Source organism: Grammomys surdaster, unplaced genomic scaffold (assembly GCF_004785775.1).
Source record: "Grammomys surdaster isolate TR1022 unplaced genomic scaffold, NIH_TR_1.0 472, whole genome shotgun sequence".
NCBI classification, from domain to species: domain Eukaryota; kingdom Metazoa; phylum Chordata; class Mammalia; order Rodentia; family Muridae; genus Grammomys; species Grammomys surdaster.
In genome coordinates, this window is record NW_021604891.1 from 118,533 (window position 1) to 131,693 (window position 13,161).

The 13,161-nt window shown below is 36.6% G+C and overlaps 1 protein-coding gene across 1 annotated transcript in view; it reads left to right on the forward strand.

Annotated features, from left to right (window-relative positions):
• The window catches only part of Scaper (S-phase cyclin A associated protein in the ER), a 308,858-nt gene that overhangs the window by 62,012 nt on the left and 233,685 nt on the right, over positions 1-13,161 (forward strand). Inside the window, exons 11-14 of the mRNA XM_028781560.1 lie at positions 6,263-6,433; positions 7,125-7,200; positions 7,853-7,970; positions 8,188-8,299. Coding sequence (XP_028637393.1) covers positions 6,263-6,433; positions 7,125-7,200; positions 7,853-7,970; positions 8,188-8,299 — 477 coding nt within the window. The remainder of the gene's footprint in view (positions 1-6,262; positions 6,434-7,124; positions 7,201-7,852; positions 7,971-8,187; positions 8,300-13,161) is intronic.

Below are 13,161 nucleotides of genomic sequence, written 5' to 3' on the forward strand. Positions count from 1 at the left end.
TGGTATCTGTCTAGGAAATTGTCCATTTCATCCAGGTTTTCCAGTTTTGTTGAGTATAGGCCTTTGTAGTAGGATCTGATGATTTTTTGAATTTCTTCAGTTTCTGTTGTTATGTCTCCCTTTTCAGTTCTGATTTTATTAATTTGGATACTGTCTCTGTGCCCTCTGGTTAATCTGGCTAAGGGTTTATCTATCTTGTTGATTTTCTCAAAGAACCAACTCCTGGTTTTATTGATATTTTGTATTGTTCTTTCTGTTTCTATTTGGTTGATTTCAGCCCTGATTTTGATTATTTCCTGCCTTCTACTCCTCCTGGGTCTATTTGCTTCTTTTTGTTCTAGAGCTTTTAGTTGTGCAGTCAACTTGTTACTGTGTGCTCTTTCCAGTTTCTTTTTGTAGGCACTTAGAGCTATGAGCTTTCCTCTTAGCACTGCCTTCATGGAGTCCCACAAGTTTTGGTATGATGTGTCCTCATTTTCATTGAATTCTAAAAAGTCTTTTATTTCTTTCTTTATTTCTTCCTTGACCAAGTCATCATTGAGTAGAGAGTTGTTCAGTTTCCATGTGCACGTGGGTTTTCCATTGGTTTTGTCATTATTAAAGACCAGTCTTAGTCCGTGGTGATCTGATAAGATGCAAGGGATTATTTAAATCTTTTTGTATCTGTAGAGGCCTGTTTTGTGACCAATTATATGGTCTATTTTGGAGAAGGTTCCATGAGGTGCTGAGAAAAAGGTATATTCTTTTGTTTTAGGATGAAATGTTCTATAGATGCCTGTTAAGTCCATTTGGTTCATAACTTCTGTTAATTTCAAAGTGTCTCTGTTTAGTTTCTGTTTCCATGATCTGTCCATTGCTGACAGTGGGGTGTTCAAATCCCCCACTATTATTGTGTGAGGTGTAATGTGTGTTTTGAGCTTTAGTAAAGTATCTTTTATGTACGTAGGTGCCCTTGCATTTGGAGCATAGATGTTCAGAATTGAGAGTTCACCTTGGTAGATTTTTCCTTTGATGAGTATGAAATGTCCTTCCTTATCTTTTTTGATTAATTTTGGATGAAAGTCGATTTTATTTGATATTAGAATGGCTACTCCAGCTTGTTTCTTGGGGCCATTGGCTTGAAAAATTGTTTTCCACCCTTTTATTCTGAGGTAGTGTCTGTCTTTGTCACTGAGGTGCGTTTCTTGTATGCAGCAAAATTCTGGGTCTTGTTTGTGTATCCAGTCTGATAGTCTGCGTCTTTTTATTGGGGAATTGAGACCATTGATGTTAAGAGATATTAAGGAAAAATGATTGTTGCTTCCTGTTATTTTTGTTATTAGAGGTAAAGTTATGTTTGTATCTTCTTTTGGGGTTGTTGGAAGATTACTTACTTGCTTTTTCTAGGTTGTAGTTTCCCTCCTTGTGTTGGCATTTTCCAGCAATTATCCTTTGAAGTGCTGGGTTTGTGGGAAGATATTGTGCAAATTTGGTTTTGTCATGGAATATCTTGGTTTCACCATCTATAGTGATTGAGAGTTTTGCTGGGTATAGTAATCTGGGCTGGCAATTGTTTTCTCTTAGGGTCTGTATGATGTCAGTCCAGGCTCTTCTGGCTTTTATAGTCTCTGGTGAGAAGTCTGGTGTAATTCTTATAGGTCTGCTTTTATATGTTTCTTGACCTTTTTCCCTTACTGCTTTTAGTATTTTTTCTTTGTTTTGTGCATCTGATGTTTTGATTATTATGTGACGGGAGGTATTTATTTTCTGGTCTAGTCTATTTGGTGTTCTGTAGGCTTCTTGTATGTTTATGGGCATCTTGTTCTTTAGGTTAGGGAAGTTTTCCTCAATAATTTTGTTGAAGATATTTACTGGCCCTTTAAGTTGGGAATCTTCATTCTCATCTATACCTATTATCCTTAGGTTTGGTCTTCTCATTGTGTCCTGGATTTCCTGGATGTTTTGAGTTAGGAGTTTTTTGCATTTTGCATTTTCTTTGACAACTGTGTCAATATTTTCCACCGTATCTTCTGCATTTGAGATTCTCTCTTCTATCTCTTGTATTCGGTTGGTGATGCTTGCGTCTGCTTGCCTGACATGTGCAGGGGCCTCAGTTTGAGTCTTAGTGTTAAAAAAGTCAGTCTTTTCTACAGAGATCCCTGAGCCTTCGAAAGATTGTAAGAGCCAGGTATGGTCAGTAACAGCAAGAAGACATTATTCTCCCAGACACAACAAAGCAGCTGCACATATGACCTCACGGCAGTGTGACAGTATTCACAAAATTGTCTTGAGCCAGACTGAAATCCCAGCATAGGGTGTGGCGGTGAGAGGACATGAAATTCTATCACTAACTTAGGAGTTATGGCCTTTGGTGGCTTCTATCTAGGAGAGAGAGTATCAGGGGTTTTTTTGTTTTTGTTTTTTTGTTTTTGTTTTTGTTTTTAAAATGATGAAGTCAAACATTTGATAGGCAGGCCTTACTACAAGACTAGCTGGGCAGCACAAACTAAACTCCATGGTAAAAGAAAAAAAAAAGGAAGACGAAGAAATCTCAACTTAGGTGTGAAGGAATGAGAAGATATCAATGGCAATTTCATATATTTTTTGAAATTGTCAAAGATTTCATAAAAATATATTACATATATTATATGCATGCATTAAAATATCATTATAAACCCCATAACTATGTCTAATGATTATATGTTAATGAAAACATTTGAAAAGTAACAGCCAACCTTTGCTAACATTATAATAATTATATATAATTATAAACCTAGCTTCTATTTAACCCTACTTTTTAGAGGTGCATTTGCAGATTTTCTTGAAAAGTCATTTAAAATAATTGTAAATTATTTATATCTTACCATTTGATACAAAGTTGTGTATGGATGACTTAATCAGTGTGTCTCTCACATATAAACTCTGGCATGAAGTTTGAATCTTCAGGTTTTCATAAATAAAAATATATTTCAGAAAACATAAAATTGACTGAAAAAATGAAGAAACAGAGTAGATGTATGTACTAAGTTACCTTTTGCAAACACATACACACACAGACATTTACAATTTGGGTATTGTTTCTATGTTTGTGTGGCACATTAATAACAGCTACTTTTTATAAGACTTTCAGACTTTAGGAAAAATGTATGATACCCATTAATTGTCTTTACACTTCCTAATTAATTCTATTTCCTGAGAACAACCTTTCTACTTTGCATGTTTTGATAGGAGCCCGTTAATGAATGATGAAGGGAAGTCTAATTATTAGGGATGTGTAGATTCTATTCCAAATGACTTTTAACCTGGGGTTTAAGAATTTGCAGCTTGCAGTACTTTTATTGAGTTATAATTGATTTTAGTAGTCTTTGCACATTTAATGTATACAAATTGATGAATTTTTACTTGTGCTTATACCTTTGAAACCATCACCATAACCAAGATCCTCAACACAGTGAGTGGTCCTCAGAGTTCTTGCATTCCTCTCTACAACCTTCCTTCCAGCCTTGCCTTTCTCTTCCATTCTTCTTCCATTGTATCCTCTTCTGTCTTTCCCTATGTTGAAGTTTATATTTTCAGAATTTTATATAAACAGTCATGTTTTTTGTTTGGCACCTTTCAACAGCATTGTTTTTTCTAGGGTCATCCATGAAGTATGTGTAATAGTCTGTTGCTGTTTTTAGCTTCAGTAGTAGCTTGTTTTGTACACACAGAACAGTGTTTATTCATTTATTTGCTTATAGATATCCAAGGAGCTTCTAGCTTTTATTTCTCATGGTTAAAAATCACATGAATATTTTTGTGCATGTCTTAATATGGCTTTTCCAAGTATTGAAGCCAGTGCATTGTGCTTTTTAGGCAAGTGTTCTGCCACTGAGCCAGATCCTTAGTACTTTGCATGTGTCTTTGTGTGAACGTGTGTTTTCATTTTACTTGGGAAAATCTCTAGTTCAGTTTTGTTGATAATATTTTCCTGTCTTCCATAGCTTTACTTATTGCTATTAACATTTTAGAAAACAGTGTGGACCTTTCATTATATCTATGATTTTTTTTTTTTTAAGAAAAGTTCAAGGCTCTGTCCCACATTCTCCTCTATTAGATCCAGTATATCAGGTTTTATGTTGAGGTCCTTGATCTGCTTGGACTTGAGCTTTGTGCAGGATGATAAATATGGATCTATTTTCATTCTCCTACATACAGACCACCAGTTAGACCAGTGCCACTTATTGAAGATGCTTTCTTTTTTCCACTGTATGTTTTTGGCGTCTTTGTCAAAGATCAGCTGTCCACAGGTGTGTGGGTTCACTTCTAGGTCTTCAATTCTATTCCATTTATCGACCTGTCTCTTTCTATACCAACACCATGTGGTTTTTATCACTACTGCTTTGTAGTCAAGCTTGAGGTCAGGGATGGTCATTCCCCTGGAAGTTCTTCTTGGGTTTTTTGTTTTTTCCATATGAAATTGAGACTTGCTCTTTCCGTGTCTGTGAAGAATAGTGTTGGAATTTAGATGGGAATTGCTTTGACTCTGTAGGTTGCTTTTGGTAAGATGGCTATTTTCATGATGTTAATGCTGCCAATCCACAAGCATGGGGCATCTTTCCATCTTCTGATTTTGTTTTCAGAGATTTGTAGTTCTTATCACACAGATCTTTCACTTGGTTGGTTTGAGATGGTTGAGTTGTAATTTATAGAACATAATTTATCCATTTAAATGGCTCCATCTAGATCCATTGGGAATGAAATTTCTTAAAAATCTGTTTACATGATTATTTATCCATTACCATAATAGATGACAGCACGCTATCCTTCTAAAGAGAAGCTGGTATCATTCCTGGCCTGCTAACTTGCCTTCTCCCTCTGTGCTTTTGTCTGTTTTAGACATCAGAGCAATAGAATAAACTATTAGCTTGTTTTAAGTAGCTGCTAATTTTTATGACCAAATAATATTCTATTGTATGAATATACAATACTGTACTTTTCTGTTCTTCATTTGTACATCTAGGCTGTTTTTATTGTTGGCTATTAGCTATTCTGAATAACTCTGCTTAAGTATCTGCATACAAGTTTTATGTCTATGTTTTTGTTTCTTCTCTAGACATATATAGGACTTGTAAATCTGATGGACCATATAAACTGCATGCTTAACCAGTTGAAGAACTGTCATGGTGTTTTCTAAAGAACTTCCACAGTTTTTGTTCTTAGGTCTCTTTTATTTTATAGCTTGGGCTTTGACTCATGTAGTTTGAAACTTTTTAAGTTCATTAGTTTTTAAGAGACTTGCATTCATGATAATTTGTTCCTTTATGAAATGACCTTTTTTGTTCCTAGTGATAGTTTTTGCTCTGAAATCTGGCTTTCATATAACTATCTCATTTTTTTATTTTTTGAAATGAAAATATAATTGCATAATTTTCCCCTTACCTTTACTTTTTGCAGCTCTTCCCATTCATCCCCCACTTGCTCCCCATCTCAGGTTTTCTTTGTCTTTATTATTTATTTACTTTTAAAGTCTTTTAATCTCTATCTTTAAGTTTCTTATGAGAAACACAGTTGGGTGTTGCTTTTGATCTAGTTTGACGTTCTCTGCTGGTTAATTGGTGCTATTTAGACTATTTACATGTAATATGATTTGTTTACAATTATTAGCTTACTATTTGTTTTTCTTTGGCTTGTATATTGTCCCTTCCTTTGCTCTTTAAAATTCTGTTTTATGCCTTTTGTTGGTTTATTAAGCATAAATCTTCACTTCATTATTTTAGTTGCTGCTTTAAGGTTTATAGGATAAGTCTTGACTTACTCATAGGGTTTATTAATGGATAATTCTCAGGCAAATTATTTAATTATAAAATATCTTTAGGTTACAAAACCATCTTCAAAAATATAATATTATGTCTAGCCTACATTCTTACTGTGTTCCTATTGTAGCATAGTATCCTTGTTTCATTTTTAAGGAAAATATTTTATCTGCACCTGCTTTTAATTTGGGCATTCAGGTGAAATTTGCACTTCCTCATGGATATTATCTGTTATTTTCAAATTTGACAATTTGTCATACAGAACAGTCTGGTAAGAAAGGTTAGAAGTGGATTGTTGTTGGATTTCATGGAGCAATAATTAAGCCCTTGACTTCATGCACCTTGTATTGGATCTAGTTTTTCTGATTCTAGGTGTGTGTGTGTGTATGTGCACACAGACACACGCGCGCACTAATTTATGATTACCATAGAAAGAAAGAAAATACTTATTAATGTTTCATGATTCTACCCTTTTAAAAAAAATAAAGTCCATGGCAGAAGTTCTCGCTAAAAAAGAAGAGCTAGCAGATCGTCTAGAAAAGGCCAATGAAGAAGCCATTGCCAGTGCTATTGCTGAAGAAGAACAGTTAACCAGAGAGATTGAAGCTGAAGAAAACAATGACATTAATATCGAGACTGACAACGACAGTGATTTTTCTGTGAGCTTTTTAGTGTTTTTGAATCTTGAATAATAGTAAAATTTGTTGTGGTGATTTAGATAATGAGCATTAGCAAATCTTTCTTTTAGCATTACTGATTACAAAATACTTTCATATGTGATGCAGTTGATAAGTAGAAAGCCATCATTGTCATTTTACAAATCAAGAAATTGTGTTTATCTAAAACGAAGAGTCCAGTATTCTTCAAACTGTGATTTCTAAGGACTGAAGAAATTATTAGTCTTGTTTTGTCCTACTGATGAATAGAGAATGATGAATTGCTTTATTGCTAATTACTCAGGGTATACATGTTAATGGAGGAAAATAAAGAATCATAAGTTTTGTATTTCATGTCTTTCTATTAATTGCTACCAAATAACTTTTAATTCCAGTGTATGCTTTGTGTAAGACTAGTTTACTTGTTTTGAAATATAATTCATTGGTTCCTGTGAATGGATAGTGAACTCTTAAAATACATAGTCTGAGTATTTTAAATTGGGAATTACAACTTTATAAGAGATACAGTTTTGCTTTCATTTGTTTGGTTCAGTGAAGTTTATTAGAAGTTGATAGGAGAATTTTATATGTAGTTCATTTTTAAGTTTATAATGTTATGTGCAAAACTAAGGGTTTTTTTGTTTTGGTTTGGTTTGGTTTTGATGTGTTGTATGTGTGTTTTTTTACATTCTAGGCCAGTGTGGGTAGTGGGAGCCTATCTTTCTGTGGTATGTCTCTGGACTGGAATGATGTTCTTGCAGATTATGAAGGTATTGTGATTATAATGTCTTTGAATATTTGGTTTATAGGCACAGTGGGAGAGACTAGATCATCTTATATGCAGTTTTTAGGTAAAAATAATTTGAGGTAGAAATGCTTTTAAAAGTGTTTTTTCTGGCCAGGCGGTGGTGGCACACGCCTTTAATCCCAGCACTTGGGAGGCAGAGGCAGGTGGATTTCTGAGTTCGAGGCCAGCCTGGTCTACAGAGTGAGTTCCAGGACAGCTAGGGCTATACAGAGAAACCCTGTCTCAAAAAATCAAAAAAAAAAAAAGTGTTTTTCCTGTGTAGCTCACTCAATAAAGTGCTTGTCTTGCAAGCATGAGGACTGGAAATAGTCCCCAAACCATATGCCAGCCATGGTTATGTGTGCTTATGTACCCAGCACTGGGAAGTGGAGTCAGGTATATCCCTGGGGCTTGCTGGCTAGGCAGCATAGCCTAATTGGTAAACTCCAGGCCAATGAGAGATCCAGTGTCAAAAAAAGTGGACAGGGTTTCTCAGGATGACACTGGAGTTTGTCCTCCAGTGCCCACATAAATGTATATACATGTGTATTTAAAAAATTCTCAAAAGTTAGCTTTAAAGAACTATGTGGCTAATAATAACTGTTTTCTTGTTTTATTTTATTGTCCCCTGTCAGCTCGTGAATCGTGGCGTCAAAACACATCCTGGGGGGATATTGTAGAAGAGGAGCCTGCTAGACTTCCAGGGCATGGAATTCACATGCATGAAAAACTTTCTTCACCATCTCGTAAAAGGTCTGACATTTGAAAATTCACTTGAAATGATTGATAGTAAGAAATCTTGATTCTGTCTTTGGTATCTTCTATCAGGACATTCCATAGCTATTGAAAGTAACAAGCACTATGGAGAAATGATCTTGTGTACATTGAGATTTTTGAGGCCCACAAATCCCTGGTTTTAGGCTTGTCATGTGAATACATGTGTTTCTTGTTAATTTGTGTGTATTAATAGGACAATCGCAGAGTCTAAGAAGAAATATGAAGAAAAACACATGAAAGCTCAACAATTAAGGGAAAAGCTACGTGAAGAGAAGACACTAAAGCTTCAGAAGTTGTTAGAAAGGGTAAGTGTTTACATTTTTAAAAATAAAATGATAATTATAACTTGGTGGATTGTTTTCAAGTAAGTTTTTTGTTCTGAGACTAAAGGTCATACGAATACATGTTGTAGAAAATAAAGGCAATGTTCCAGACTACCTTTTTATTTTTAAGAGTTTGTCTTTCCTAAACTATCTAGTACATGGATATTTTGCAAGGTTTTTTAAAGCTATACTTGGTCTTTTGCCATTTTCTTTGGGTAGGCCTGTCCAAAATACAGAATTCCTTGTTAAGAGAGATTTGAAGTTGAAATCATTAGGCTTGTTTTGTGTACTTGTTTGTGGGGCTTACCCTGCTCCCTGCTCTGGCTTAGATTTCTGCTACTCTTAATGTAGCTGTGGCCATCTCCCCTAGCTTCAGAGGCATAAGCTCTCAGTCGTTGTCACTGGATACATATGGCACCAGTCCTGTAATCTATGTAAATAACCCCTGACTGTCATATGCATACTCAAGACAGATTCCATAGTTGTTTGTGCTGCTTGTCCTAACTGTGTCCCTTAACCATTTCTTGCCCTGGCCCTTATTTACTAGCACATGCACTGCTCAACACAGACGTGCTGTTGAGGACAGCATCCTGCTCAGGTACTGCAAATACCCAGAATCTTTTGTACCTGGTAAACACTGGTAGCTATTGATATTACTCACAGCAGCCCTCAGACTGCCATGCTATGCTGCATAGCTCTGGACCCAGAGTGTATGTACTCCACACTTTGTGCATCAGTATTACGTTTCTATTTGCTTATCCCCGTCAGTGCTTCAAAACCTGCTTCCTGGGTGCTGGCCTTCCCCTACTGAAGCCAGCTATTATACTTGGGCAAATTGATTACTTTTAAAAAGCAACCAGATAACAATGTAGAGACATAAGGAACCCCAACATGAGGAAACCCTAACTACATTATAGGAAACTAGTAAAACCCCAGCAGTTGCCTCAAACACTGGGAAATCTACAAGTTTTTTGACAAAGTATTCAAAATAGTTTCTCTATGGAAGTCTGTCGAAGTTCTGAAGGATAGTGCTACTATTGCTATCCCATGACTATAAGTCTGTCTTTTGAAATGTAAGAAGACTCCCTGAAACACTTGTAAAATTCACCTGCTGCCATTAGCTTCATGAATACACTAACAGGGAACACTGGAGCACAGGAATGCTAGGAACTTCTCCACCCTAGCAATTGTATGTGTCCTCATCTTTAACCTGAGATATGTGCTGCTTTCTGCTCTAACCAAGGAGCCAGCTGCTTTTTTTGAAGGAACTGACAATATGAAATGGCAGGGAAATGGGACACTACTTATAGTGGTGGCCATATCAGGAAACACATTTGAAAAATGCAAAGGTAGGTGAAACAAGACAATAAAACTGATTTATTATGAGACATGGATTGTACAAAGCTAGCCCAGAGAAAGTTGTAGAGACAGTTTGAATTTTACAACTGTTGGAACTTTGTGTTAAGGGCATAGGAGACTTTGGTTGAATTTGGAGTAGAATTCAAGAAATTAGAAACAACTATGAAATAAATTCAGTGGAAAATATATTTACTTGAGGAAAGAAAACATTTGTTTTGGAACAGAAAGGAAATCCTGCTTTATCCATAATACAATTTTATTACCCTTTCAAACCTCATTTGTTACTGATTCTGTTGAATCTCTTGGAAGTATTTGAGTAAGTGATATAGATTGTATTGCTTGTTTTATAATTTTGATTATTAGTTTAGTCTGAAATTTGCTCTTTTTTATAATAATGAATGAAGAGGCCAGTTTACTTATCAGACATAAGACACTCCTGTTTTGTAAAACCATTTGTTCTGCAGCTTTTGTCTCTCTGACCACAGCACCTGTCTCTCAGTGCATATCTTTACATTTTCATAGTTTTCAGCCTTTCTTCCATGGGGCAGATATATTAAAATGCACATGGGTAGACTTCATGCTTAAGAGCATGATGGGACTTCTTTTAGGAGAAGATAGGAACGGTGAAACCTTCCTATCAGCCACAGTGAGCAGCATGTCACAGGAGGCTGAGGATGTAGCTACGAAGAGGACTTGAGTAGCATCTAGGATGGCTTTGATTCAATTCTCAGTAGCCCCCTCCCCCAGAGGAAAAAGTGAGCCCCTTAAGTGATCCAGTTCTAATTTTCAGCCTTTTATTCAATTGGGGAGTTATGACCTGTCTCATATATGCAGGTTTTTAGTCTCAGTAGTGACATTTTCATGGAGCTGCTTTCTCTGATGCAGTAGTTATGCATCAGAGAAAGGTTTCTTGTTAGTTTAGAATTTCTTTACATTTACTATAACTTAGATTTTTTAATTTAACATTATTTTATTGATTCTTTAGAAATTTTACATCTTGCATCCAGATCATGCTCATTTCCCAGTCTTCCCATGCTCCCCACCTTTGTGATCTTCCTCAAACCTCACGGGCCCAATTTGTGTTATCTATATGCTCACCGAGCCATTGTCACACTGAGTGGCATGCCTCTTAAATAGAACTGAGTCATTTCCCTCCTAAACCCCTGCCAGAAGCCATCAGTTGTTGGGAGATACACTTCAGCATCTCCATCACACTTCTTAAGAGCTCTCTTTGACGGCTTTCTGTTTAGACGGCTACGTTTTGGGTGGGGTGGGATAAGGTTAGGGGTTATAACAGAAGCCTTCCTTCATGTCCCTTTTGTGCAGCTGTGTATCTGCAATCATCAATATCATTGCAGAAGTAGCTTCCTTGCTCTTCATATTCAGCTGCAGCCTAGATCATGGGCCTCTTCTTGATTTCTGGGAACAGCACATATTATGAACATGGCCCCATGCTGCAGTAGGTCCATGGGCTCAGACAAGGCCCTTGGCAGCAGCATAGACCTATATATCACCATAGACTCGGGTGGCAGTACATGCTACTCACATCAGTATGGCTCCTCACAGCAGCATAAGTGGTAACATGGGCATTGGACATCAACACAGACCCCAGCTGCATTAGGGCCTTGTATCCAGTCATGGCCTTAGCCGGAAGCATGGATCTGGATATCACCATTGCCTCAGGTGACAGTTCAGGCCACTCAGGTCAGTATGGCGCCCAGTGGCAGCACAGCCAGCAGCCTAGACCACAGACATCCTCATGGTATTTGGTGGTATCATGGGCTGTGGACATCAACATAGACTCCAACTGCGATAGTACCTCAGACCCTGCAGCTTTGTGTGTTTATGTGTGTGTGTGTCAGTGTCTGCAAGGTTAAAGGAAACTTGTGAGAGTTGGTTCTCTCCTTTGACCACATGGTCCCTGAAATTAAACTCAGGGCACCATACTAGACAAGTATGCTTCTTCACTGAGTCATCTCGCTGATTCTGCTGTGACTTTTGAGTCTGACTACTTTCTGTTAACATAACTTCAAAGACTTTTTTGGTCACCATTGTTGGAGTAGTATTTCCAGATGTAAATTCAGTATTAAAGGGGAAATTTTTTTTTTCTGTTTAGCACTTTAGAGCTCAATAGAAACCATCTTTTGTGATTTAAATGACTTAACCTCTTTAGAGTTTTGGGTTTTTTTATATTCTAAATGACTATTAAGACTGAAGTGATGTATATTTGGTATAAGAAACATTTAATGCATATTATTATCTCAGGGCTGTGACAATTAGTCAAAGAACAAAATATCATGTCCAGTTTGGCCAAATGTGAATTACAGGCCAGTTCTACCTGGATTTGTAATCACCTGGAGTTGAAGCTGACAGTGTGATTCATTAGGTCTTCATACTTCTGTGGCGTAGATGTATCAGAATGGCCCACAGCTATCTTAACATGTGCTTCTGAGTCCCTGCCTGTCCGAAAGTTCTTTCTTTTCTCACTTCAAGGCCGGCACAGTAGAAAGAGTACATTTCCCAGGGAAAGGACAGGGGTTTGTTACAGACCTTCAAGTCCCTGTGCTTTTATTAGGAAGGGCCATCAACCAGGTTCTCAAAGAGGTCCTGTATTTTATGATTAACTGAGCCTGTCTTTCTTTTTTCTTTTATTCATAGAAAGCATACTAGTTTGTTAATGGGGTCCAGATCAGAGAACATAATTTATTTAGTATAAAATATGATAATTACTGGCTTACTAATACTTAAATATGCCCTTGGCTTTTATAATAATAACAACAACAACAGCAACAACAACAGTAAAAAGATACCATACTCACCAAAGTGAGTAAGTCAGGGACAAGAAAGGTTTGTATGTTCTTCATCTGGTAACTGAACTAGGAGTAATTAAGAGTCTGAGCTCGGATTGTGATGAATGAATTGGGTATACTACTCAGATGTCTCCTGTCTGTGCGGGGTTAAGTATGATACTGATATGGCATGTAGAAACTATAAAGGGGAATGCCGAGGGTGTTTTCCTGTTCAATCCAACAAAAAAGTAATCTGGGAGAAAAAGGACAGTGTGGTCAAATTAAGGTATTAGTGGAGAAACTCAGCAACAGATTTGATCACCGAAGTACACTGAAGAACCAGGATTCGTGATCCTTCTACCTCTGCCCTCGGATTGCTGGTTATAGTTGTGTGTTACCATATCCAGCTAAAGTAAACTCTGTAAAAGAGAAAGGAATGACATTCACAGTGTAAGCAATAAGTTAACCTAAGCATAAAAAGTTAAAAATATACACTGAAAATGGTGAAATTAAAGAAGACAAATGGAAAAACTTTTAATGTTCATTGATTAGAAGAAATAATCAGCTGCAATGTCGTACTACTATAAGAACCTTCAGATTCTGTGGAATAGCTAATTTTTCTCTGGTTTGGGATTTCTTTAAATCCCAAACTGCTTATATCTTGGTGTGATATCAAAAAATTATTGCCAAGATGTT